Here is a 26,963-nt window from a genome sequence, read left to right as displayed (position 1 = left end):
TATCAATTAAAAAATTTTGACCATGTCCAAGTATTTCTGAAAATATAATAGAATTTAACAATTGGGATAGTTACAACTACAATAGATTATCAAACACTTCTCGGTAGACAATGTTTTTGGTATAGCCTTTAGTGACCGCATCATCATCAACTGTAACAATCCTCAATCCTTTTGGAGAAGTCACCCTAAAAACTGCAACATACAGCCGGCCGTGTCCGAAAACCGATTTAGGCAGGTATAAACCCACATTTTGGACAGTTTGACCCTGGCTTTTATTCACAGTCATTGCATAACACACTGCAATTGGAAATTGTTGTCTCTTCAAGACAAATGGCAATGTCTTATCAGCCGGACACATTATAGTCTAGGAATGTATGTGGTATTGCCAATCCTATTACCCGTTATAATAGTGCTTCGATCAGAAAAGGGTAGCATCGAGTAATTATGAGGCGAGTGCCATTACACAACCCCTTCTTGGCATTGAGGTTACGTAACAACATTATCGGTGCACCAACCTTAACCTTGATTTCATGGTTTGGCATGCCACTAAATTTTAGCGAGTTGAGATATTCAGGTGGATATAAGATTTTGTCAGACTCGGAAGTGGATAAACCTTTGCAAATACTGTCACAGCTCTTGTAGACTTTGAATTCTCTTGGAAGCCTTTGTAGAACGGTGACATTAACATTCTCTACGTGTTCATTAAGTGGTGTTAGTATAGCTCTACTACGCAGATATTCTACATCCCCGTATTTTTCATGCAAGTCTTTGTAAATTTCATTGACTATTGCTTTGACAGCATCACCAGAATAGTTCACACAGACCTGCAAAATAATATTTTAGGGTAGCATTCAATCATGCTTGAGTAAACATATGGGTTAAGGATATAGTAAGAATTGCTATTAGGAAACATGTTTCACAGTGAAAATGGGTGGTGTTTAAGGATATTTCTAAGTACCGCAATTGGGTGAGTGGAATAAAGTGTGTGGAAATGTAGCTACAGGTGAATTTTGTAATAAAAGTATATCATTAACTTGCAATTCTTTTCTAGGCTGGGTGGTTTTAACGTGTTAAGTCAACTATTTGTAGAAGTAACCTATATTGGCCATCCTTTGCACAGAGAATTGATCTAATGCTGCCTAAATGAGAAGACAGTATAATGTATGTGCAACTGGTAGACATTATGAAGATGCCAATAAAAGAGTTTCGACCGATTTAGTAAGACTAAGACTGTATTATTAAAACCAGCTAAGCGGGCATCATAGGAGGAATAATTGTATAGCATGTTTTGCACTTTTCACTGCATATTCGGTTGGCTAAATCGTGTCTAATATATATATTGGTTTATTTAATTTTTCGAACCATGTCACCTAGATTTGTGTATTCCTGGTCGTCGAAGCAGGGCTTCTAGCAACCCCGTATCAAATACCCGTGAGTAATATTGCGCTAGATAAAACGTGCTACACAAACCTCCTCAGGTAATGATACCCACGATGGCTCAAGGTCATCACCGATTGTAATAGTTTCCTCTAATCCATCTCCCAAAGCCAACACCCAGTCCCTGAACTGGACTTCGTCCCCACGTACAGTAACTGTTGGGACATTTCTTTCAATGCGCATGTTCTCTCGTAGGGTGAATACTTTACAATAATACCATAACTCTGATTTGCTAATGCTTGCTGCAACAATTTCCACACGCCCCTTCTTTGGAATAACCGGCAAAACTTGACGAAAATCCCCGCCCAAGACCATGGTTAAGAAACCAAATGGTAAAGTCCCAGCCTCTTGATTAACCTTGGACCGTATATCTCGGAATGTACGATCAACAGCTTCGAATACATAACGGTGAGTCATCGGCGCCTCATCCCAGATTACCAAACTTATGTTGCATATTAACTCTGCCAGATATGTATTCTGCTTTATTTCACAACAGCTAAATTCGTTGGCGTCAATTGGTATTTTGAAGCGTGAATGAGCTGTTCTGCCTCCTGCAATCAGAAGTGAGGCTATACCAGACGAAAGAGGCTATACCAGACGAAACAACAGCAAGGACTATTTTTCCCTCGCTCCTAAGCTTGGCTATGATAGTCAACCACAAGAAGGTCTTTCCAGTTCCACCAGGGCCATACACAAAATAAAACCGTATCCACCGATTCCACAATATGGTAAAAAATGATGCGCTGCATTTGGTTCAAGAATTGTATAGCCTCACTTGCTTTTAATCGAAGTTCCTCACGATCATACATCATCTCTTCCATCAGTAATTCATTTTTATATTTAGTAGGGGAGACAACTCTCAGCTCTGGCAAACCAGGGTAATCGGCCACTTTTTTCCCATACTGCTTCAACACCTCATTAACTGCTTCAAGTGCCAGTATTTCCTTGTCAGCATTTCTGATTTTCAGTTTTGGAAAATTTGTCATTTTACGCCGTGTATATTCAATATCGTCAGCCATGTTCATCCAATGGCTCATCCAAAGTTCCAATGGGTTGCTAACTTCGCAGAAAACTAACAAAGTGACAAACAAATCCCGGAGCTGAGAGGCACTTGCACATATAGAAGCATCAGCTAGTGCGATGTGCCATTCTTTATCAGATTCAAGAAATCCTCTATGAAAGCATGTCTCTTTGTAGGTAGGATAAACAATTCCGTCAACAGTCCTAATGTCTTCGTAATTTTTGGGCCCGACAACAATGTTTAGCAATAACTGCAAGTAGAAGCATTCACCTGATGCTGGATGGGCATAAACCATGCGCCCAACTACATCAACATTTTGTTTTCGGCAAAACCATCGTTTAGAAGCTCCATCCCATCAGAACTTTGTTGGGTATTTAATAATGTTAGATCTTGACCCAAAGCATCATAACGATTTTTCAACATCCATTGAATGAACATTGTGCCATCAGGATCAACCATGCGAACAACTTCCGGCAATGTCTCATTATCACGAAATCTAACCTCCTGCTCATTTTCCAAGTGGAAATACAGCCGTTGTACAAAGGGCTCCCTGTGATGAATGGGGAACTCAAATAGACGCCAACATGCCTCAGCTGCCGATACACATCGACATGAAAGATAGTTGTTCACTTCATCTGAATCAGAACTTTTAAGAGTCGACGATCCTGCATTTTTGGTAGGGGGTTGCTGTGGACCTTTCTCTAATCGTGTTGTTGCTGTATCAGGACCCTTGTCAATATACTTAAATAAATATTTTATGGAGAGTGACCGATTACACCATTCGACATTTATGTGCCCTTGATATTTCACCAGCAAACCATGATGGTACGGGACCACATGCCTAACAAAGAAACCGAGGCTTGGTAATGAAAAGAGATTGGTTCAAACAATGTTAAATTGAAAAATTAAGTGTAATGTAAGTGGGTCATTCACTTTTTTAGGGTGGCATAAGTTGTATATCTTTTCATTATCTTAATTTAGGTTCATAGGCAACATCCATGATCTCAAGCATATATATGTATATTTATAATGTGTAGAACTGTACTTATAATAGGGGTAAACTATGTACATTTTAAAATGACAAGTTTAAGAATTATTGGTAAAGAAATGTTACCTCCAACTGTATATTTTTACACTCTACTGTTACTTTGGTATCCCTCCTTCTGTACAAGGCGTAGCTGTCAACATCAATAATTGTGTTATCACTGAAAGGTTTCAGATAAAGTTTTGTGCATCGACCGTTGAACATGCAGGGACACTTAGGATTAGCTTCTCCACATGGTCCATGCATCATGAGTTGTGTCACAGCCTTGTACCCTTCTGGATCTGCAATTTTATCTGGAATTTCAGCACTAATGACATTATCGATGTCCTCCGGAGTTAGCAACTTGTCTGCAGCAGCCAACCATAACACAATATGAGCATGTGGCAGCCCCGCTTCTGAAACTCCACCGTGTACACAACTGTAGTTTAATGTTAGAGAAGTAAACAGGTTCCTAGCGTCAAACATAATGACAAATAAATTTGTGCAAAATGGAAAAGCATAAAAAATTTAAATAAACATGCAAAAACGAAGCTTTTGACCTATTTTGATTTCCTAGTATCAGTTTACGAGGTGTCTTGTCAGTAGAGTGTGTTGCCTAAAAACCAGTAAATTAGATTCTTATTTCCAATAATTTAACCCTTTTTAAATTTAATTTTCAAAGGGGATAAGGGGTAGCTCATGTCTAAATTCAAATGTAACTAATTTTTATTTTAATTCTCCTTGCCCAACCTCAGACAATTTTCATAATTTTGGATCATATGCAGATATATTTTTTAAACTGAAAAACATATTGCCACCAGGAGTTCAGTTAAACTCCCGACCCCCGCAAGAGAGTTCACCACCCCAAATTATTGATAGCACCCAAATATCATATTTTCATACGTAGATTTACTTATGATATTAGTTCCAATATAAAAATAACTTATAAGCTCTTGACCTTTTAGTTGTATTCCAAATATCTTGCTTTTAACACTCATAATGGTCATGCACCACCAATTATATATTATCGTTGATTTGTATTATTGATGTATGTCTGCAGTTTTAACATTAATCTATATTATAATTTTCCTATCAATGGTCCTGATATCTAACTGTAGCATGGGGCGTTGATATCTCAACAAGTAATCAATGTTGAGTACAAAGCTGATTTATTTTATATTTAAGTTTTAACGGCTTTGTCTACCATAAAATGAATATTAAAGTTATATACACAATAATTTTCAATAACAAAGACATTTATACCCAGAAGAAAAAAAATTGATTTACGAATTAGATATGCAAAGCTACGCAGAAGAAGTAATCACAAGGCAGTGAAGAGAAACCTGCGAGGACACGCCTCAGGACATGTTTTTTGGTGAAATCACTGAGCATAGCATCAAGCTTCAATTTAAATACATGTGCTACAATATCAGGACGCACAGAGGCATCATGGGATCCGGAAGACTGGACTGTCTCCTGTATTTCCACCCATTTTGGATTACATGTAAAAGTGATAAATAAATAGGATGTCCATATTCCTTGCAGATAGCCAAGGAATTCTGGAAATTTTGTTACATGTATCGATAGCCACCAGTGAAACTCGATGGTAATATCACACGTCTTCCAACCTCTGTGGCATCTATATCACCGCGTCTTAGGCTGTCTACAATGTTGTTATAAAGATCTGATCTTATGATTGATTGATGTATGTGCACCCATAGTAGTCGGCTACGCTCCACTGAGCACAAGGCATCAACAATAAATTGCAGGAATAAGCGTCCACCAAGCAATAATGTATGACCTTCACCAATACGATATTGTGCTCTAAATGCATAATACTCGGGCATGCTGACCGTATCCTTTTCATGTTCAGAATTATCTGCATTACGGTGTTTAATATTGATTCTATAACCATCTTCCCCAAATGGGAACAACAAAGGGTACTGCACTGACATGAACGAAGGGTGCAAGTCATTAATGTGTTGTAGACCAGTTGTTTTATGCTCATCAACCACATCCCCGGTGCTCGTAAAGTCATTATCGACTACAAGATCAGCAAATTCGTAATCATTGGTCGTGGGGAGGTTTTGAAAACGGCCATCAGAAGTTCGTCTTTCAAACAATCTAAGGCGAACTTGTTCCGGCTGAACACCTGTAAATCTTTCCCGCACTTGCTTAAACATATCGACTGAAGCATTCTCACGCTCCAACATTTCTTGCAGAATGGAGACAATTGTGGGATCCACCTCTCCTGTTTTACCTGTAAAGTTAACCCGGTGGTCCACAGCCTCCTGGCCATCATACATATACAGTTGTGCAAATTTTGGCGTTCGGCCATTTGGCGGTACCAAAGAGCCGAGACTGTGATATGTGCGCCCACACACTCGAAAGACGTAAGGCCTCTTTCTATTATTAATCGAATGATCAATATTTCCACCAAATGAACAAAATGCAAAAATGTTATTATATACCCGACTCTTGCTGAAAAAAACATTGAACCCCGTCCCTCCAAATCTTATCAGTTCGTTTAATTCTGGTGGTGTTTCACGTAACAAAGACAGTTGCACTTTTCCCTTCCCACAACAGATTGAATACCCCTTGGGTCCCGTACCAACATGTCTCCCTGTGAATTCGGCAGCCCATACCCTACCTGTGCAAAAACTGCATGTTTCTTCTGGCCTGCCAATATTGTGGACTGTATTGTTTTCCACTATCTCGTGGCAAGTCAATTGTAAGCACATCATAAAGAACCGTTTTTCCGGTATGTATCAAAACAAACACAACACGAAAATGACGTCTTACAAAATTCTTTTTTCTTTCGATTTATGAATGTACGCATCCTCCGTGACTCTACGAGACATTCAAGCTCAACACATAAATATAAGAAAACATATCCTAGTATTTTTCTGGGGGTATATTTGTTCCCTTATGATTTGCAAGCAACCATGATTTAACAACTTTGTTTACTTGGACAACGCATGCCTTTGTATCTACGTAAAGATTTCCCGCAAAAGAAAAATCAATGCATATAGGAGAAGGGAAGAACAAAGAATAATACCCTGGGTTATTCCTCCCCCACTGGCAGAACCTGGGCATAGAACAACATTTGTGCAGGCACCTTCTGCAGGTTCCTCCTCTGTTTGCAAAAATTGTCATTTATGAATATAATCATAATTTTGTTTTTCGGAAAAATTAGAAATAATTTAACACTAAAACTGAGAAATGATTGATAATTCATAAACATAGGCAACTACTTACACCGCCATTTTTAGGAGGTTTCAACGGGTTTTTGTTTGTCCTAGATTCCATATTCTACGTGTTCTATTCAGAAAGGGTCATATAGATACAAGTTTCTGTCAATTGTAACTTACGAAATTCCAAACAAGTTTTCATTTGAAAGGTTAATCACGAATATACAATTATTGTTCCACTAACAAGTAATAACCACATCCTGATGTGGCCTGTTGTCAATTTTATTTATGCCGCTGTAAAACCCCGGAACATTTTCAAGCGCAAAAAGTTACTAATGAGCCGGGCTTAATATGCCCAACAAAAATTTTAGCCTACGGCTAATATTTTGTGTTTTGGTTGGACGTGGATATAGGTCAAATGCAGTATCTGTATATGTTGGTTCAGCGCCGAGAGCTAGAATATCTGCTTTAATCAGAAACAACAGGGTGCGCATACAGGTATTAGGTTAGCGCTGTCAAACGGATAATTCGGTGACGGATTTGCCTATATCCGGATCCAGATCCGAATCCGAAAATCCGTATATGTATCCGTATCCGGATCCGAATCCGAAAATATTTAAAGAATAATATCCGAATCCGAATCCGACGGATATTATCCGGATACGGATAATATCCGGATCCAAATCCGATTTTCAATCAGATTTTTTTATTTTATATTAAAATTTTAAAAAATTTAAAAAATATATAATTAAAAATAAAAATTCATTTTTAAAAATTAAAATAAGTGATAAAGTGATTTAATTATATTTTAATTTTTCAAAAATTAATTTTTATTTTTCTTTTCAATATAATTGTTATCTTTAAATTGTTGAACTCAAATGATTTTTTTCTATATGTCTATAAAATTTGTATAAACATAATATTTAATATATATGTGTATACATAAACACGCTATAAATTTAATAGAATATATTTTTAAATTATTTAAATATTTAAATATAAAATATATTTATTCGGATTCGGATATTATCGGATACGAATATGCCTATATCCGTATCCGTATCCGCAATCGTCGGATCCGAATACGGATAATATCCGCTTTGTGTCAGATACGGATAATATCCGCTTTATTTCGGATACGAATGCAGATTTTTCGGACGAATATCGGATTTTTCGATTTTTTTTGATAGCCCTATATTAGGTTAGGTTTAGTATGTGCACCTGCAGGTGTAGCTTCCTCAGCAATAATTCCTGCAAGTAAAAGTCACGAGCAGAAAAAAAAATTGAGACAAGGTAAGCACAAGCAACCTCGCCAATTATAAAATGTTTTATTAGGGGGGTTTACTTTTTGTTCCGTGTGAATCAGGACTTGGTCTTGATATGCTCCACAGATCTAAGACGTCTTCAGTTATAATGCTACCAGACCTCCCTCTCTTCCTCGAAGGGTCTTCCCCTTGTTTTGGACAGAGAATAAACAGAAAGCCATTGAGGTTCACATACATTGTAAGAGGCCATAAATAAATTTGATTCAGGGCCGACTTGGGGGTGTTTATTTGACAGAAATTGTGGATAAAACAAATTACCCCGGCTTATTCTTTACCCACTTGCCGAACCTGGGAATGGAACCATGTTAGGCTGACAGCCTTGTGCTTGCTTCTCCTCCACTTGAAACAATTATTAAGAAAATATAAAACTATATAACACTAAAAGAGATTCCTGATTGTTATTTCTATAACCAAGGATGACCAGGTTCAGGCATAAAAACATTAAATCGAATTTAGTACCTACGCTGGTAGCCTCGGTAGCACCAACAAGATTTCCTACAAAAATAATTTATGGGCAATAGAAAGCTATGAGGATAATCAAGCATGACCAAATTCGTTTATACAATATATTTTATTGGGGGAGGGGCTTTACATTTTTTACGGTGGGAATTAACTCTCTGTCTTGATAATCTTCTTCTCTCCAAAACCTCTCCAGTCACAACGATTTTAGGACGCCCGTTTTGCCTGGTAGGCCCAACCCCATCTCCACCTGTCAAGTGCAGATTTAAGCCAATTCAGGCCTTCACCATAATTTAATTTAAAATTTTATCCAAAGAACATTACAAGAGTTTGTAAGTACGAAATGTGTGTACTTTAAATAGAGTTGATATGCACATCAATGAGTTTTCATACAAGACATTACTAAATTACACAATATTTCCAATATAGCTCATTAAGAAAAATATATATATTCTTGTTTGTGTTGTATAATTGTATTTAATGAATGAATATAAATAGGGTAGTCATTGTAGGTTTAAAATGAAACAAATAAACTTAATATGTAAAATGTTGTTGGTATGTTTACAAACAAAAAGTTAAAAATTAACATATATGTTGAATACAGAGTTGACCAAAATTTTGAATTTTATTTTAAATAAACTATATAACTGGTCTATATTATTACTGAGTTCTCTACTAACTTATAATTAACTTACTCAATTTAAAAATATAAAAAATGAATAACTGAATTCAGAATTACTTATAATCATAATATAAAATAATATAAAATTTACACTGCTGTTAATATAAAAGTTGATTTTAATGAAAAATGTTAGTTTTTGAAATTTAACGTATGTATGTTTGGAAAAATGTTAGTTTTTTTACACTACTCTTAACAAAATAAGATTAAGTTATATGTGTATATGTTAGCATATGAATTATCGTATGTTACATTTCTTAGAAATTATGATGGTTTCAATTATGTATATGCTAAATATCTGATTTATGTACATGTATAATCATTATTAATATCCAGTGAGGCAATTGATTACTTAAATAACATGTATTTATAATTATTCAAAAATTAAAATTATGTAATAAATAAATTACAATAATTTATATATGGTATTCACATTATCACTAATAAATAATCCATATCTGTTTTTTATGCGATCAAGTTTCAATCATGTAACATAAAAATAAATTATATATTGTAAGACTTATTGTTGATATTCATGATTTTTTTCAAGAATTTGAAAGAAAATTTGTAATTATATTGTTATTTAAACTATTTTTAAGTTTTTTCATTACAACTCTAATATTTCTTCATATAATAATTTGATAATATTGTATACTATTCTCCTAAAATTAAATATTTTTTATTTCGATAAAGTTTTATAAATATTAGTTGAACTGGTTAATTCCTTCAAATTATTGAATATTATATATATTTTTTAAATAGTATAAAATATATTGAATCAAATGCTACAATATAGTAGAGATATAACTTTTATTTGAATAATTCAAAATATTAAAACAATTCAAAATATTTGTACAATATTATCTTGATCAATAAATATTGTTTATCTAAAAGAATTCTTTTTAAAATGCTAGTTTTTTTTAAAGTGAAAAATGAAAAATAAATCGATTTAATATATCATCGTAGTTTTAACAAATCTCGTGAGATCTCATATCAAATTTTAAATATTTTTAAAATCGGGACAAGTCCCAAAACACTATTGCGCTATCAGTGAAGTTAGTAATTTTAATACAAATAATTAATTGACTTGATCCTATAAATACCTCAAACACATTAATTTATATTAATATAAGATATCAAAAAATTTCACATTATTGGTAAGATATTCTCGTTGAACTTGTAATTTAAATTTACTAAACGTAGAATGTGACAATGTTTTTCGGCTAGTCATGTAGTCAAATTTCGAGTATTTTTTGAACAATGTGCCAAATTCTGATTTCAAATTCAAAGTAAACTAAAATTCATCGACTCATTATAATTCGAACTTATCTAAATATTTAATAACAGTCTAGATTATTTATATATAGGCGATTCTATTTTCAATATTTTCTTTAAAAATTATATATGTACATTTTAATTACTTTTTATAATAAAAAATATGTTAAAGTTATATGAGATATATTTTCAAACTAAAAAATAATAATAAATAAGATAATAATTCATTTATGTACGATGCCTAAATTTATATATGGAATTCAGTTCTTTAAAATTAATTGTACAAATATTCAAGTAACTATCATTTTTTTTGCGGAATTCAAGTAGTTATCTTTAAAGTTAAATAAAATATTTCTTTAACACACTTACATATTATGTGTATGATAAAAAACACATGTGACAATATGGTGTAGTGGTACGAGGTTGTATAGAAAAATGAAGCAACTTGAGTTCGATTTCCATAAAACACAACTTTTATATAAATATTAAAAATAGGGGTAGTTTAGTCTTTTTAATGATATTTTTTAATCTCAAAATATTATCCCCTTGTTGTGCTATTATATATAGAAGAGATTAAGTATATTTTAGATATACTGCATTGGCAGATATTTATATAACTTCTTTAAATTTATATAGTTGGCAAACACTAGACAAACGTTAAAAATAATCAAATAGTTTTCGAGGAACTTTTGCAGTGAAGTAGTGAACAAAGCAGTGCGGACTGTCAGCTAGATACAACAAAATTCCAAAAACACAACTATGATACAGGGCCCTACCTTATATTTTGAGGTATCCAACCAAAAACAGATCCAAATAATTGTGTAAAATATGTAGTAAGAAATTAAGAACTACCAACATAACTGCAGTTTGAACCACCGACATAATACCTTCTGTTGCAAAATACCTTTACTTTTAAGAGAAACAACCATTACCTCCTATGTCGTATATATTTCCAAAATATTATCTCCATAAAACAATTTTTGGGATGCATTGCATACATATTTGACATTGCCATCTTAAACAACTTGCTACATCTTTCTTTAATAACCGGCTTAAAATCCAACAAAGTTTCAGTTTGTACTAAGAACTAACAAGTCTTAACTGATTTTTTCATTCCCATTCAGAAAATATAACTTAATAATTTTCAAAAAATTGAAGAATATAAAATTATGTTATAGGATGTGTGATCCTCCTATAGATTGTTAAAGATAGTAGTGCAATTAAGAAATCCAGAGAGATATGAGATGAGAGAGAGATATGAGAATTGAGATATTTAGATCTGAATCTTTAATTTCTTGATGTTTCACAATAAGATTACACATGTTTATATGATTACAACTCTAACAACTTTTCCTGCCAAAACACTTAGCTAATTAATATCTAAAATAGAAATTCTAAAATTAATTCTAATATTCCATAACATTCCTGCCCCCTTGAGAAAGAACTTGCCCTAAGTTCCAATACTCTTCCAGCTGAACTGCTAGCAACAAACTGTGGAAACTGTTCCTCAAATGTCTCAGCTATCTCCCAAGTAACTTCATATTCTGACGACCCTGCCCAACGAATGAGATACTGCACTTGCACTCGATTTTGAAACTTAACAACTCGTCTGTCCAAAATAGCAACCGGTGTCCTGTGAACTTGAGCAGAGGATTGTTGCATCCAGTCAGAAATATGGGCAACAATCCCCTTTGAATTTTAGAAATATTAAAAAATAAATTAATAAAATGTACCCAAAATCCAGAGCCTAAACCCTAATTTAATCTAGGGTCTAGGTTTCCGAACCCTATACCCTAGGAACCAAACTCTAATAAATAATTATTTTTTAATATTTTAGCGTTCACCAATCCTTCATTTGAATTTAAAAATATTAAAATATTTGTGTGTATATATATAATACGAATAAAACATCCCTTAAAATTGTGTCTTAAGTTTAAAAACACACTATTATCTAGCTTCTTTTAGGAATCTCTTACTAAAATAGAATAATGTTGTAATAATATAAATTTGGTATTAAATCAAACAATTTTCACAAGATATTTTCTTGTAAACATAATTTTAAAATAAGTTATAAAATTATGTTTACAAGAAAAATATCTTGTGAAAGTTATTTGATTTAATACCAAATTCACATTATTATAAAAATTATTCTATTTTTGTGTTTATATATATATTTGTTTCACAATTCTATTAGAATGGATGAGTTTAAAGTTTTGATTCTTGATGGGTAAGAGTTGCATGAAAGAGTTGTGATTAGTGACTTTATTGGGCTTTGGAAGTGTCCAATGTGGAAGTTGGGTAAAATGTTGACATATAACTTTTTAATTTGTGGAGTACTTTATGATCAGTTTCCTAATTTGATTGTATTGATTTTTTTATTTTCTTATTTCCCAAATCTCTTACTTCAATAAAAAAAATCTCCTATAAATTTTAGCAGTATCTATGCCTTGTATACGTAGTAATTAAATAATCTTCTTAATCTTAAAAGGCTAAAACAGTTGTTGACTTGTTGCTCCTATTAGGATTATATTAGTATTGTTTATAAATTGGGATGCCTCTTTCTAATAATTTTAATTTTGAATTTAGTACCCCACCTAAAAAATAACAAACGTATATGATTTGATTTTATGTAGTTATTTACCATGTATATACTTCTATTCTTACCAGACATTTAAATAAATATACGTCATTTTTATAAGACATATATATAATTCAGACATTATACGACTCCTCCATATCCATCTAACAAACTCAGACATATATAAGTTTTTTATAAGATACGTATAACACTTGTTATACTAATTATCACTATGTTTTAATAATATTACAAAAAATTGACAAAATGTTAATAATCAAATCTGAACCTAACATTATTAACTAAAAAAGAATCCGAACGTAACATTGGCGAGTAAAACAAAAAAAATTATAATTGAGTACTCCCTCCATCCCATTTTAGTTGTCTCATTTGTATTTGTGCCGGTCAAATTGACTTAAGTTTGACCGAAATTAATTAATAATTTAGGATTGAACAAAATAAAAAAATTACATAACTGGAAAGTAGATTTAATCTACTTTAATATATAATTTTTAGTTTTTCAAAATAATTTAAGAATAATATTTAATCGTTGATCAAAAATTGGTCAATTTGATTTTTATAAAAGGAAATGTGACTACTAAAATATGGAGGGAATAGTAAATTTATAAACACACGATAAGTTGAATGACGAAAAAATCCATTTTCTGTAACCTATATCGAATTATTAGCCTATATCAACTCTATATTAACTCCAATTTGACCTTTGATTAATTGCTGATTTGCTCAGATCACTTAATTGGAGAGGTTTTGTAGAGGTGCCATCCAGGTTGATTTTTTTCATTGTTTAGATAGGTTTCTTCATCCCCTGCAATGGTCCGATTGTTCCTACATTACTTCCAGCCGTGTGGGTTTGGTGCGAGGGTGAATTCCTCACTTGTACTCCCTAAATTCCAAAACTATATACAAACTTAGGAAAAAAAATAAGAAGTATTCAAATGCAAATGGATGCAAACATGGGGTCGAAAGTAAATACAGAATAATTTATAAGAATTATACTTTCACAAATAAACAAAATCATCCTTCGACTATCCCCTCAGAATAGCATATTAACTTCAACATCTGAACATGATGGTTATGTACCATAGATATGTCTGTGCACAGGCGGGGCATCAAATTTTGTAATCACTTGACTCCATGGTTTTTCCATGACAAAGAGAGAGCCTTTGGAAAGATGTCCAACAAACAATACAGGTTCGTCAAAAGGGGTAATTTCAAAATCCTCCTTACCATTGGTTTTGGTTTTCTTTTCAACTTTCTTTTCAAAGTCGCAGCCCTTTAACTTTCTTTTCAGTTCTTTTTTTGAACGTGAACTTGGTAATTTCCTCCCACGAGCATCGAGATCTTTTACGATAACCGGTGTTTCAAAGTTTATCTCACACATCGCCCTGCAACACAGACATTACAAACATCAAAATCTATTTCAATGATAGTATTCATCGACATTACAAACATCGAAATCTATTACAATGATATTATCCATTTGGTAGAAATGTTATGATACAATAAAATCTTCTTGATCACTATTGTAGAAGTGTGGCATACCGATCATAATTTTTCCTAATAATTAACAGTGGTAGGGCCAATATTTCCACTACAATGAAAATATGCATTAAATATATAAAAGTAACATTTTGAACCAATCATGTAATATGACTATAAACAAAATGCTCAAAACCAACTCTAAGATTACAATGTACAGCATCAAAGACTTTTAAATATATTTACTATGCATCGTATTTACAAGATAAGCATGTTGTCAATTAGCAAAAAAAAAATTAATAAGCATGTTGTCACATGATCTTACAAGATGTTTTGACACCAAACTAATTGAAAATAACCCAGTTTATAAGCTGCTTTCTGAAACAAGTAAAAATTAACTATACAGCTCCAATTAGCTTCACTTTTCACGACAGTCATGCAAGTATTGTCTCCTCTCCTAATTCATTTAGACCAAAATTTTATCATAATTCAAGTCTAACCACATCAACGTATACCAAAAACACCTCTAGACAGCCAAGACATATTCACCTTTGGCAGGTCTTGGTTACTCCTAACAAATACTACTAGTAGAGAAACTGAGATAAAGGTTCCATTAAACTCAAATTATCCACATACGGGACCAGAATAAAGGCATAAGAACATGATTTTTTCTTGATTACATCCCACAAGTTCCCACGAGAAACTAAAGTCCAATATATATATATATAGAGAGAGAGAGAGAGAGAACCCTCTTAAAAAGGGAACGAGAGAACCCTTTTATAAAAATAAATTTTAAAATTGAAAAAATGTGTAAATGATTTTTAATTTTCATAGTGATTTAATAAAGTTAATTACAAACAACAATTTGTTTGAAAATTTTAAAAAAAATCATGAAAAAAAGTTTAGAATCTACTTCTGAATCTTATGAATTTTAAGAATTTGTTTTTGAATCTCATAAATATTGACTCAAATCTTGATTTTAAAAATCATGTAATAAATATTATAATGTTAATAAATATTTTCAAAAATTATAATGTTAAATAAGATAAAAAAAAATATTTCGAATCTCATTTTTAATCTAAGGTTCTCTTGTTCCCTTTTTAAGAGGGTTTTCTCTAGAACCTTACTATATGTGTGTGTGTGAGAGAGAGAGATGAGGATTTGGTTTTTGTCTTTTTATATTCACACATTTTGATTAGCGCTCCTGGTCAATTTATAGCAGCATAGTTTCTCCAACTCTAGTCAATGTCACAATAAAGATAATCACAAAACAGAATCTACCATTTTACCTTGATTTGACCGCTTCCAAACAAATTTTTCTACACCACTCAAATATGCAAATCATATTACAAATTAAGATAACGGCGCAAAATAAAAAGTGAAAAACATATAACCACTCAAATTCCATCTCACTCTTATCTCCACACACATAATAAAGACACATGGGTCAACAACATCAATAACAGCAGGGAGTAAAATGACAAACCTGGGACTATAGACAATTACAGAAGAAGCATTTAGGGATGGTGGAAATGTAAGTCCTATAACCTCTCCACAAAATTTTGGGCAACTTCTGGGAATAGTAAATTTGTGCCGAGTAGACCATTCACCCAACTGTTTAGCATCCACATCAATTGAATAAACCTGATTTGAAGAGCTGGAGATTACAAGGATGTTACTGTTTCGAGGAGTAAAACCACCAGCAGTAACAGGAGCGCCATCTAATCTGGATATGAACCAATGTTGTCTGTTCCAAAATATAGATGATAAGCATAAGATACTGCCTCATAGATGTGATAACTTTCACCGGAGATAATATTTCAAATACTTACAATTCTAGGCTCAAAACAATTTTATAAATGTATCTATAAATAAATTCATGCTTCTAAACAAGTTCAGATTCTAATGTAATGAAAGCCTGACAATTTCTAAACAGATGCATCAAGAATGCTATTTTGATTGGCCTGGGTATTTCTTCACAGGTAAAGCAAATATTTGTCTGGCATACTCATAAAGCAACTTATTGCACTCTTTTATTTAACAATTTCTACAGTAATATCAGTACCTTCCTATCTCCAGATTAAAAATGTATATATCTCCAAAACAGTTAACAGCTGCCAACCACTGTCCATCAGGACTAGTGAACATCTTTGTTAAAGGAGGCTCACTGAGAATTTCATCATCGATGTCCTTGCAACGAGGGGTATATGTGCAAATCAGATTTAGGCTTTCCACATCTACAACCTGCATCACAAATAAATACACGGTATATGTGTATATTCATAAAGGTACATTAGAAATCTAGGGGTTTTCAATTCATATATACGGGTATATAAATGCAAAGACAATCAAGCCAAAATCGTACAACCCAAGACATAGAAATCACTGGATTTCTGTATGAGAGAGTAATACTGTAGGTCAATTGATACTTGATATAAGAAAAGGATAACAATAACCCAAAAAACATTATAAAAAGAGAGTGATAGTGAGATACAAATTGACATTCAAATAGAATTCTTACATATATCTTTCTGTCATTCCCTGCTATCATCAGCAAAGAAGAATCATAAGTGAAACACATGGAATGTGCAAATGGCAGATTCGGAAGTTTCCTTTTTTCAATAGTCCATGCACTTTTTTGAGCTTCGATTTTATTTAGTTTTAAAAGACTAGGTTTCTTTTGATCGGAGTATGAAAAGAACACTCCTGAGTTAGACATGGAGCTACAAATGATCTTCTGAGAAGCCTTACTCTTGACCCTGACTACCAAGTCTGTGGTGGCAATGCCGGCACAAGGGTCAGAACTAATATCAGGATGAGAACTAGTTTTTGATCGGACGCAAAAAACATCTAGCCACTTGGAGGCCTGAATCATAAGCAAAGGAGTTTGATTGAAAACTGTATTCAGTACCAGTTGCATTGGTGGTTTCTGTGGTACTAGACATATGTCATGAGGAAAGAATTGGGTAAACTCATTTGCAGCATACGCAAAAAGCTTTGTGTCATCACCAGCTGAAATAAGCATGGGAACACCTATATGACCCCACTTGCGGAAACTAAAATCATGGGGCTTCTTCTTTACGCGTTCTTTCCTTTTCCTATATACCTTCTCATTCTTCGGAACACTATCACTCTTTTCCTTCTTTACCTTTTCATCAGGGAACGTATCTGCATTAGTCACTGACACATTTAAAAAGTATTCAAATGGATAACCAAAGGTCCAAAACCCAGAACAGTTAATAAAAAAATGTCACCTTCTCTACTTATGGGAACTGCAACAGTCAAGGCCCTCACATCATGTGTATGTGCTCTCGAATAACCAACATAGACCCACTTCTCAATTACTCTGACAGAAGACTTTTCATCAGATGATCGAGATACGTCTCTTGAGAGCTTATAGAGTATCACCTACAAAGACACAAAGACAAAACCAACTTGATATATAATTGCCATCCCTGAAAGACAGCAAAGAGAATTTTGTATTCACAACTTGTTATATCTCTTCAGCATATTAAAAAAGACAACTATGGTTAACACCACATATAAGCTACATTATCTATGTGTAGACCATTTTGAGATTGCCTATCGAAAACAACCTTTGTAATAAATGTAAAGCATGTTAATAATTATAAGAAGTAAATCATTGTTTAGCAGCGACATAGTGCCTTTGATTCGTATTGAGTTACTCCATGGCCAACGTATGAAGCGCAACCGAGAAAAGGTAAAAAAATTTCACATTGCTATCTCATTTAATTAGTAATAAATATAGCCATCGAGTCTTATTTCTTCAGCTCAGTATAATTATGAAATTTAATGACTCAGTATTAGTAAATCTTAATCCACCTTAGAGGGCTGGATTTTTTAAAGAAAAAGGATTTTTAGGAGTATAAAAGATGTCCACTAGAAAACATATGCAATCCCCTTAAAATTATCCTCTACAATTTATCACCCGCGTGTCCGGTCACCCTCTGAAAGATGTCCACTATTATTACTGTGTGCTTGAGATAAAATGCACATTCAAAGACTCCATTTCGGGTCTTGAACAAACATCGCAAGTCCAATAAAAAGAAAAAGACTCACATGCTTTACAGATAGACTTCATACTAAATATCAGCTGGGTGCGTTGAAATTCTAAATAGGATAAAGTAAGAGATTAAGCTACAGTAAAAGTGTTAATCACTTGATCTATAATATTAGAGCAAAGGGTGGCAAAATGTCAATCTGTTGAAGTACATAATGATACATAAATTTTACTGCATAAAATCTGTGTGCAGAAACCGAAAGTCCACACCTGACCATCCGAGCCAGCAGAAAAGACCATATTATGACTTGGACCTGCAGACAGTGCATTCACATCACCCTTGTGACGCGAATGAGCCTGCAAAAGAGTTCCCATTTGACTGTCCCAGAACTGAACTCTACCATTACTATCAGCACTGACAAGGGTACCACTCCTGAAACCAGACAATAATTATTGGTATCAGGAAACCAAGCAACAAATCACATCATAAACCAATGCCACAAAGAGAGATCATAGATACTCCTATGCAACAATTAGCTAAAAAGAGAATGTGCAAGTTTACCTGAGGGAAAGCAATGACCATATGCAGAGTTCAGGTCCACTGCCTAATTCTCCAAGTCCGACAGTTATCCTGAAAACCTCACGAACTGTTTTAGGATCCCAGCATCTTATTAACCTGAAACTTCCATATTATTGTCAACGACTCGAGACATACAACTTGGTGTCATCCAAAATAACTAGAACTAGAATTTTGCAACACTAGTCTAGTGTAAAATTTAAAATTAAATGTTGCTCAAAAAATGACAGGTTTCAGTATATAATAAACTCTACAGAAACATATAGTAACAGGGCAGGTCCATATGCCCTTTTGTCGAATAATTGCATACCCATCACTGCTTCCTGAGAAAATCTTATCTGCATCCTGACTCCAAGTCACACTCAAGGTGCGCCCTGCAAACCAGATACATAAATAAGAGCTCTTAACATGAGAAGGAAAAAAATGGCGACATAAGTTTTGGAGTGAAGGGCTTTACAGTTGTGGTGACAAGTTATCTTACCACTGACTCTTGGCAATGACTTGCGGTAAATAAACTCATCAGAAACAGTGCAAATTCGGACACAGCCATCATCACACGCCATTGCTACATTTGCATCTTCAACAATATATCCATCCGTTGTCACAACAGAATCAATGTCATTTTCACTCTCACTACAATCATCATCACCACTAGAACCAGAAATCATTTTAATATACTGAGGATGCTTCTTCTCATTACTATGTGGGTTTTTGTATGGGGCAGACGCCATTTGCCAGATTGACACGCCAATAGATAGCACATTCTGTGCATAAAAAAAATCATAACTAATTGATTAAAATTCAGTGTTAAAATAAAATAACGTGCAATTCCATTTATCCACACTTCCACAAAAAAGGTTATTTAATAAAACCATGATTCTAAAATCGGCCAATTAACCTGGTAATCTCCACTTAAAATAATAATAATAAGTAAAATAATAAATCAAGTATGGACAAATGATAGGTGATTTTATTGTAAATCTTATCACTTAATACCAATATTAGACTAAAGATAATTTTTTTGTAAATCTTACGACAACTTAATGATGTTTAAATATAATTATATATTAGAGGATTTTTCAAAAATGTGTTTTTTTTTGTTTTTTTGCAAAAATACAATTTTTTTTTAATTTTAATTTAAAAAATACGATTTTACAATTTTTTTGCAAATATACGGTTTTGCAACCTCAAATGCAACCTCAATTGCAACCAAAAAAAATTCAGTACTTTTTCAGTTAAGTTGCATATTTGGTTGCTTTTGGTTGCAAACCGTAATTTTGCAATTTTTTGTAAAAAGATAGTAAAATTGCAAAAAAAAACTTGGAAAAAGTAGTAGTTTTGGTAATTTCTCTTTATATTACTATAAGTTTAAATGAAAGTGCTTCGATTTAATCACAGAAAAGTAACTCTAGTTACTAATTCGAGCCCCAATTTCTGGAACACTGAAATAAACACATGTTAAGTAGCTAGAGTTGTTTTCGAACAATATAAATACATAAATAAATAATGTGCATCCATCCAGTATATACAGCAAGCAAATATAATACCTTCTGCCTCAACTCAAAAAGGTCCCACTCGGAAACTGAACCGTCAATACTAGAAGAAAACAAGCGTCCAAGAGAGTGGAATCCATTCGAATGACACCAAACAAGCGATGAGACTCTCGAATCAGGACTTCCGTAAATCGTCTACAAAAACACATGTAATTAATTAAGCTCAAAAACACAAATAATGAAGCTCAAAAACACATAAAATTAAGCTCAAAAACAAAATTAAAAAAAAAAGTGTAATAAAAGAGTACGGTACCAGCTGGCAGTGCCAGCCCACGGCTCCAGGAGAGACGAGCCAAATCTCAAGCGAGCCGTCTTCACGAGCGGCGGCCACTCTAAAATCATCAGGACTAGTAGCTAGGGCAACAATCGGAGATGGCTTGTAATCAATACTACTGCACTTATATTGCATCGGTGCCTCGTAATCACTACTCATATATAGCACTCTCGCCTTACTCTTCATCGATAAATTAATTGGTTAATTTAGACGATGAGGGAGGGGGCTGCGCCTGCGTGTTGTGTGTGTTTTCTTTTATATGACACAAAATGAATGAAAACCCTAAATAATGGGTACAACCGGTTTTATGCCCCCAGTCAAATACTGTACTTCCTCGCTTTTAAAAAAGAAATAAAGATCTTAGTACGATTTTGGATTTTATAATAAAATTCAGTTTTTGGATTCAAAATCTTTGGTCTAACAACATATTACAATTTGATGTTATTCCGAAATTTTTGAATTTTGGGTTTTTTCGTATTATTCTGTTTAAGTTATTATTTGTGTGTTTGATTATCTCGCTTTATGCGATGTGTCTCGCTTTGTGCGATGTGGTGGTTGTGTTGAAAATGAATTGGATGGTGTATTGGGAGATCTGGATATCTGGATATCTCGCATCAACAACACTTTCGGCAGGTTTATAGTTGGTGTCCGGCAGGTAGATAGCTGGGGTGCGTTTGGAACGGTGGTGAAAATCACATGTGCTCACCTCTCACAAAAAATATTTGTTCATAATATGAGGCCTCTAAACTCCGTTGTTGCAACTGAGTCCTCTGAACATTGTAATATCAATCGAATTAATGTGAGGGTCAATTGTGAAGCTACTGTTTTCGGGGGAGATGCGTGCTGGATTGTCCGGGAAACCATTACCTTCATTTTTAATTTCCAGAATATTTTTATTCAGTTTGTTAAGCAATCCGGAAACAAAATGGCTAATTATTTAGCTCTATTTGTTTTTCAACCTGGTTGTATGATTAGTTGGGGGTTTGTCCCGATTGAATCTCTTTCAAGTCATTAATGAAATCTGTTTTAAATTTGGCAAAAAAAAAAGAAATAAAAAATACGTATTTATTTAAAAACATAATTTAAATTTTTTATTTTATTCAAAAAAATAGAAAAAAAAATCATCAATATATAATAATGTTAATAAAATCAGAAAAGATATCTGATGCCCCCAATTAGATGATATACTTAAATTGATACAAAATGTCTTGTATCATTTATTATAATTATAACTCTAATATTAATAATGTCTATCTATATTTTTATTATTTATTATATCTTAATGAGTACTAGTGAAGAGTTCCTCAAATTAGTACTAAAAATGACATTTTTGTAAATATTTTGATCCATTTTTTGAAATTTGACCAGTGGGTCGACCCATATTCATAAATCAACTAATTCTTATACAAATATACAAAGATTCATGGACTATTCATATCTTAAATGGTATTTATAATTATTAAAAAATCATTTTTCAATATTAAAAAAACCAAACATATTATTAAAAAAAAATTGTTATTATACCAAATCAATTATAGATCCACAATTCATACTTTCAGTAATTCAAATTCAAAAATCATTATTACTTTCCTTGATAACCATTATCTTATTCATATTGTATACATCATCATCATCGGATTGAATCAAATTCAAAAATCATAATCAATCTCTTCTTCAACCTTCAAATCCTTAACTCATTTACATTTTTTATATTTTTGATTAATCGCGTCTATAATAAAATTGAATCTGTAATTTCATCCTCATCTTTTTTTCTTTGTTATTATATGTGTGAATTTATACTTTAGAGCATGTATATGTCATTATATGTATATATATGTGTGAAATTTCTTTGTAATCTTATGATACTTGATTCGATTATACATAATTGATAAATATATCATTTTTTTTATTATCTGTATTTGATTATATTTTTCATATATTTGTCAATTGTATAGGTGCGATTACGGTGAGGACAATTATTTGGAAGCAAAAATTCATTGTGGGTTCAACCAAATCAGGTAAAAATTCTTAAACATCTGAAAATTATATCATTTTTGTTTGTGAGCTTTACATATTTGATGAAATTTTCAGCATAAGTTTGATTTTAGGCTCCAGTTTTTAATAAAACATATTGATATGGAGGCTTCTTTAGTGTACATAACTGCTTCTGTTTAAAGACATGGATAGCAAAAAATGTATATCTATTGGCGATCCATTACAATTACACTAATGTTTATCTTGCCAATTTTTTTTTATATGTATGTGAATTTATGCTATATATATATTATATATATAAACATCCATGATGTAATTTGTTTATTTATATACGTGTGTCTCCTATTCATTTATATGTAATAATTGTTTTTGTATTCTCTATTTTAATGATATAGGTTGTATAATATTGTATGCAAGAATCATAGGTTTTGGATATGGGTGTTAACCAAATCAGGTATACATTTTAAAATATTGAACAACGATATCAAGATCATAGCATCAGTATTAATCTATAAAAAAATGATAGATTGGTTTTAAATATAATATATTAAAAAATATTAATGATTATTTTATTTTAATTTTCACCGTCCAGATCATATCATTTGTTCAAATGATAGATTGGTTTTAAATCATATATATTAAACGTGCACAAAATAATTGTATATTATGCAATAAAAATGACAATATCTGCAGATCTCCATAGTTGGTTTTCTTGAGTGAAATAAAATATGCTTAAGAAAGGCTCTTACAACTGCTATTGGTTGTGCGGCCGCATTAAATAATCTAGGTTTATATCGGTGTAATTGTTTTCAGCTACATACTACCTTTTTTGATCGGTTGCAAGATTAGCTTCGGTTTTTTTAGGAAGTTTAGAGGATGACGATTGCAGGTAGAAGCTAATGTTGGTATCATTTATTTTAATTTTAACTCTAATATTAATAATGTCTATCTATGTATTCATATAAATCATACTAATTATATTACTATATTTTATATTTATATATTTTATATTAATATTATCTATTTAACTATCTTTACATTACACCCGCTAATAAAACTTCAATCGACTCGGTCTTCTTTTTAAAATCAAAGATATATTAAAGTTGGCATTTTTTTTCCTTCAAGAACATAAAGCCCTAAGCCACACAATGATAACAACATCAAAGATTGTTGACAACGTCCACATCATTCAAAAAATTAATATTTTATATCCTCTTTCTTCCAATTCATTTCTAACAATATTTACCTTAAATTTACTCCAATGCTAAATAACTTATATAAAGTTATTAGCATCCTATTTAATACAGTATATATTCCTCCTATAAAAAGAAGTAGCAGAATAATAATGGGACAGATTTTGATTAAAATAACATTAAAAATTTCAAAACAACTGTTGTTCAAGTTGAACAACTTTTGATAACAACTTTGCAAACAATCTGTTGCTGCAATGCCAAACCACTGTGCCTAGTCAGCAAGCAACTATACAAACAACGTCCATTATGGTTGCTCTAACTACCTATATTATTTTCACGACCTATATTGATTTATTGTGTCTCAAAATTCTGAAACTGAAGTTCATCCGCCTCTTTAATATGCGTCCATCACAATTTCTTAAAAAGTCTGATGTAGATACCCTCTCTCATGAATCTTACTTAAAAAAAATCATTATTAGATTACAAAGTCATTTAATCCACAACCCTTCTTACCATAAGTCGTTATCAGTCAACTGAATTAACTCACAGTACACATCCTAATAAGATATCATCCACAAGATATACATTAACCGAAGAGTTTTTACTTTAAGACGAATACAATCATAAGATGAATCTCACGGCCATTTAAATTATGTTGCAGTTGCATCTTTTTTACATCTGTATAGTATTATTCATCATCTTAATGCTTGACCCAACTTCTCTTTTCTGCTTGACCTAACTTTTCTTTTTTGCCTTTTCTAGTAAAACCAATTTTATTAAAACTGTAAATGCTCATTATAATCCAAAGGAATAAATTATGAATTAAAAAATACATTTATAATTGTAAGTTGTTAATATATATAATAAAGGATAAATTCAAGCTAGCACAAAATAATACATGACTACTAACTATTTGTATCTTGAAATTCTTTGCCATCGTCATCGAGCATTATTATCTTCCGCATTTTTTAACGTTGAAAGTAGATTTTAAATTACTGTGATGTGGATGCTAGAAGGAATACACACAAATATACGAGATTCAAACCAACAAATTCATGATGCACAAAAAATATATATAACGCGGAAAATCACGTCACAACTTGTATTATTAATCCAAACTATTATCAGTGTAATATCCGGGATATATTGTGTAATTATTTTTATCAATAAATAATTATTCTGTGATTATTATGTAAATTTTTGGTGAATTATCTCGTAATTGGAATTGATGTTTGGATGTTTATATGTGATAAAATTTGAGTATTTTAATTTTAATATGTCCAGAATAAAGTATAGATAATTTAGTATTTTTCTGGTAATTTTTGGATTGGTATATGATTTTATAAAGAATTTATAGAGTTGTTAATTATTTTCTGAGTAATTATAAAACTATTTTATAAAATCGGGAATCGTTCAACTTCAAACGTTTTTTGCGTTTTTACAACCTGAAAGTCTTCGAAAAACTCCTTCCTAATCAAATATGATTATTCTGAACATTTTCCATGTTTTGACTTTTTCGATCCGGATTACGGTTTGACCCGTACGAGTCCCGACGCAAAATTTTCGATACGACAGTCATTTCGATAGATCAATAAAACCAGTATTCTCGAGAGACGAGTTATTATTACATTATTTTCTCGTAAGGTGTTCTATAAGAAGCCCGATTTTGATAATTATCCAAAACTGATATCAAATTAGATCATTCTTATAGTTACTTAGCGGCTAAGTAACCTATTTTCGGATCCAATATCATCCAACAGGTATTAATATTACATAAGTATAAATAGCCTTTTTCTTATTTTATTTTATTCGTATAATCATAAACAAACATTTAAAACATATAATTTACAGAGAAAACTCGAATATTCGTCGCGTTCTTGATAATCGAACCTAAAACGAAGGCGTTACCGAAATCGAAACCAAGCGTGTGAATAACCGAATCAAAACTCTGGGAAAGTACTTTCAGAATCCACCATCAATTTCAGTGCAGAAATCAAGGGTAATTTCTTATTTATTTATTTTAATTCGAATTAATTTATGATTAGTATATGAAATTTTGATTTTGATATTGTTTGTATGATTTGATGATTGTATCTTGTAGATAATTTTGTCCTGGTCATTTTGTTATATTATATGCTGAATTTGGAGTTCAATAACATGTCCAAATCTGTGTTTGATTTTCGAATTAGTTAAATTAGGGTTTATATATAGTATGAATGTTTTCAATTGATTTTTAGACGCTTCTTTGTTAAGGGTTATTAGATTGAGTTGATTACACCAATGAATAGATTGTTGAAAATCGAATCTATTGGTATATATATATGATTAACAGATGATAACTGGAACGATATGGCTGGAAAAAGAAAGGTCGGCGGTGTTCTTGAATTCTCGGCTAAAAATCCAGACAATCCGGTGTTTATTTAGAGAAATAAATTATTGAAATCGATTGTGGAGACTGCAAACTAGTGATCTGCACCTGTTGGGACCGTTTGGGGCACGTGTGGTGATTTCCGGCGAGCTCAGAGAAGGCGTTAATGGCCGCCTTCGCCAGAGCCGATGAGGTGGGAAAGAAGACAATGAGAAATTACCGTCTGACCCCTGTAGTTTCATGGATTTTGCAGGTTAGTCACTACAATTTTAAAATTTATAAAATTTATAATTCTGTTTCCAAAATTTATAAAAATTGTATTATACTGATTATTTTATTTTCAGAAATGATTTTTCAATTATTAAATTTCGAAATTCATTATTTATTATTCTGAAAATTAATTTTAATTCAAAAAATAAATCTAAATTAATTACTTAATTAATTTTAGGTGATAATTAATTATGTAGTTAGTCAATTAATTTAAATATTCATTTAT

The 26,963-nt window shown here is 32.2% G+C and overlaps 3 protein-coding genes across 4 annotated transcripts; all 3 read right to left on the bottom strand.

Annotated features, from left to right (window-relative positions):
• Positions 1–76: 76 nt before the first annotated feature.
• Positions 77–2,753, bottom strand: LOC141693803 (uncharacterized). The gene is made up of 4 exons (XM_074498995.1): positions 2,213–2,753; positions 1,471–1,988; positions 516–824; positions 77–319 (listed from the first exon to the last, which is right to left on the bottom strand). The coding sequence occupies exons 1-4, from the start codon at positions 2,751–2,753 to the stop codon at positions 77–79; spliced, it is 1,611 nt and encodes a 536-aa protein (XP_074355096.1).
• An 8-nt stretch (positions 2,754–2,761) lies between these two features.
• LOC141693724 (uncharacterized) lies at positions 2,762–8,175 on the bottom strand. Its single transcript, XM_074498916.1, has 6 exons — positions 8,019–8,175; positions 7,895–7,924; positions 6,541–6,618; positions 5,058–6,192; positions 3,573–3,921; positions 2,762–3,199 (listed from the first exon to the last, which is right to left on the bottom strand). The coding sequence occupies exons 1-6, from the start codon at positions 8,173–8,175 to the stop codon at positions 2,762–2,764; spliced, it is 2,187 nt and encodes a 728-aa protein (XP_074355017.1).
• Positions 8,176–13,919: 5,744 nt separating this feature from the next.
• On the bottom strand, positions 13,920–21,202 carry LOC141665428 (WD repeat-containing protein PCN-like). Of its 2 annotated transcripts, none has more exons than XM_074471414.1 (11): positions 20,891–21,202; positions 20,632–20,772; positions 19,566–19,848; positions 19,395–19,458; positions 19,070–19,183; positions 18,778–18,940; positions 17,741–17,894; positions 17,008–17,654; positions 16,552–16,730; positions 15,973–16,233; positions 13,920–14,392 (listed from the first exon to the last, which is right to left on the bottom strand). In XM_074471414.1, the coding sequence occupies exons 1-11, from the start codon at positions 21,095–21,097 to the stop codon at positions 14,080–14,082; spliced, it is 2,526 nt and encodes an 841-aa protein (XP_074327515.1). In that variant the 5' UTR covers positions 21,098–21,202; the 3' UTR covers positions 13,920–14,079. The 2 variants fall into 2 exon arrangements, with proteins under 2 accessions (XP_074327515.1, XP_074327518.1); XM_074471417.1 differs by having other exon boundaries at positions 17,593–17,654.
• Between the last annotated feature and the right edge of the window lie 5,761 nt (positions 21,203–26,963).

This window comes from Apium graveolens, chromosome 1, assembly GCF_009905375.1.
Source record: "Apium graveolens cultivar Ventura chromosome 1, ASM990537v1, whole genome shotgun sequence".
NCBI lineage: Eukaryota > Viridiplantae > Streptophyta > Magnoliopsida > Apiales > Apiaceae > Apium > Apium graveolens.
This window is presented reverse-complemented; position numbering and strand designations above follow the sequence as displayed.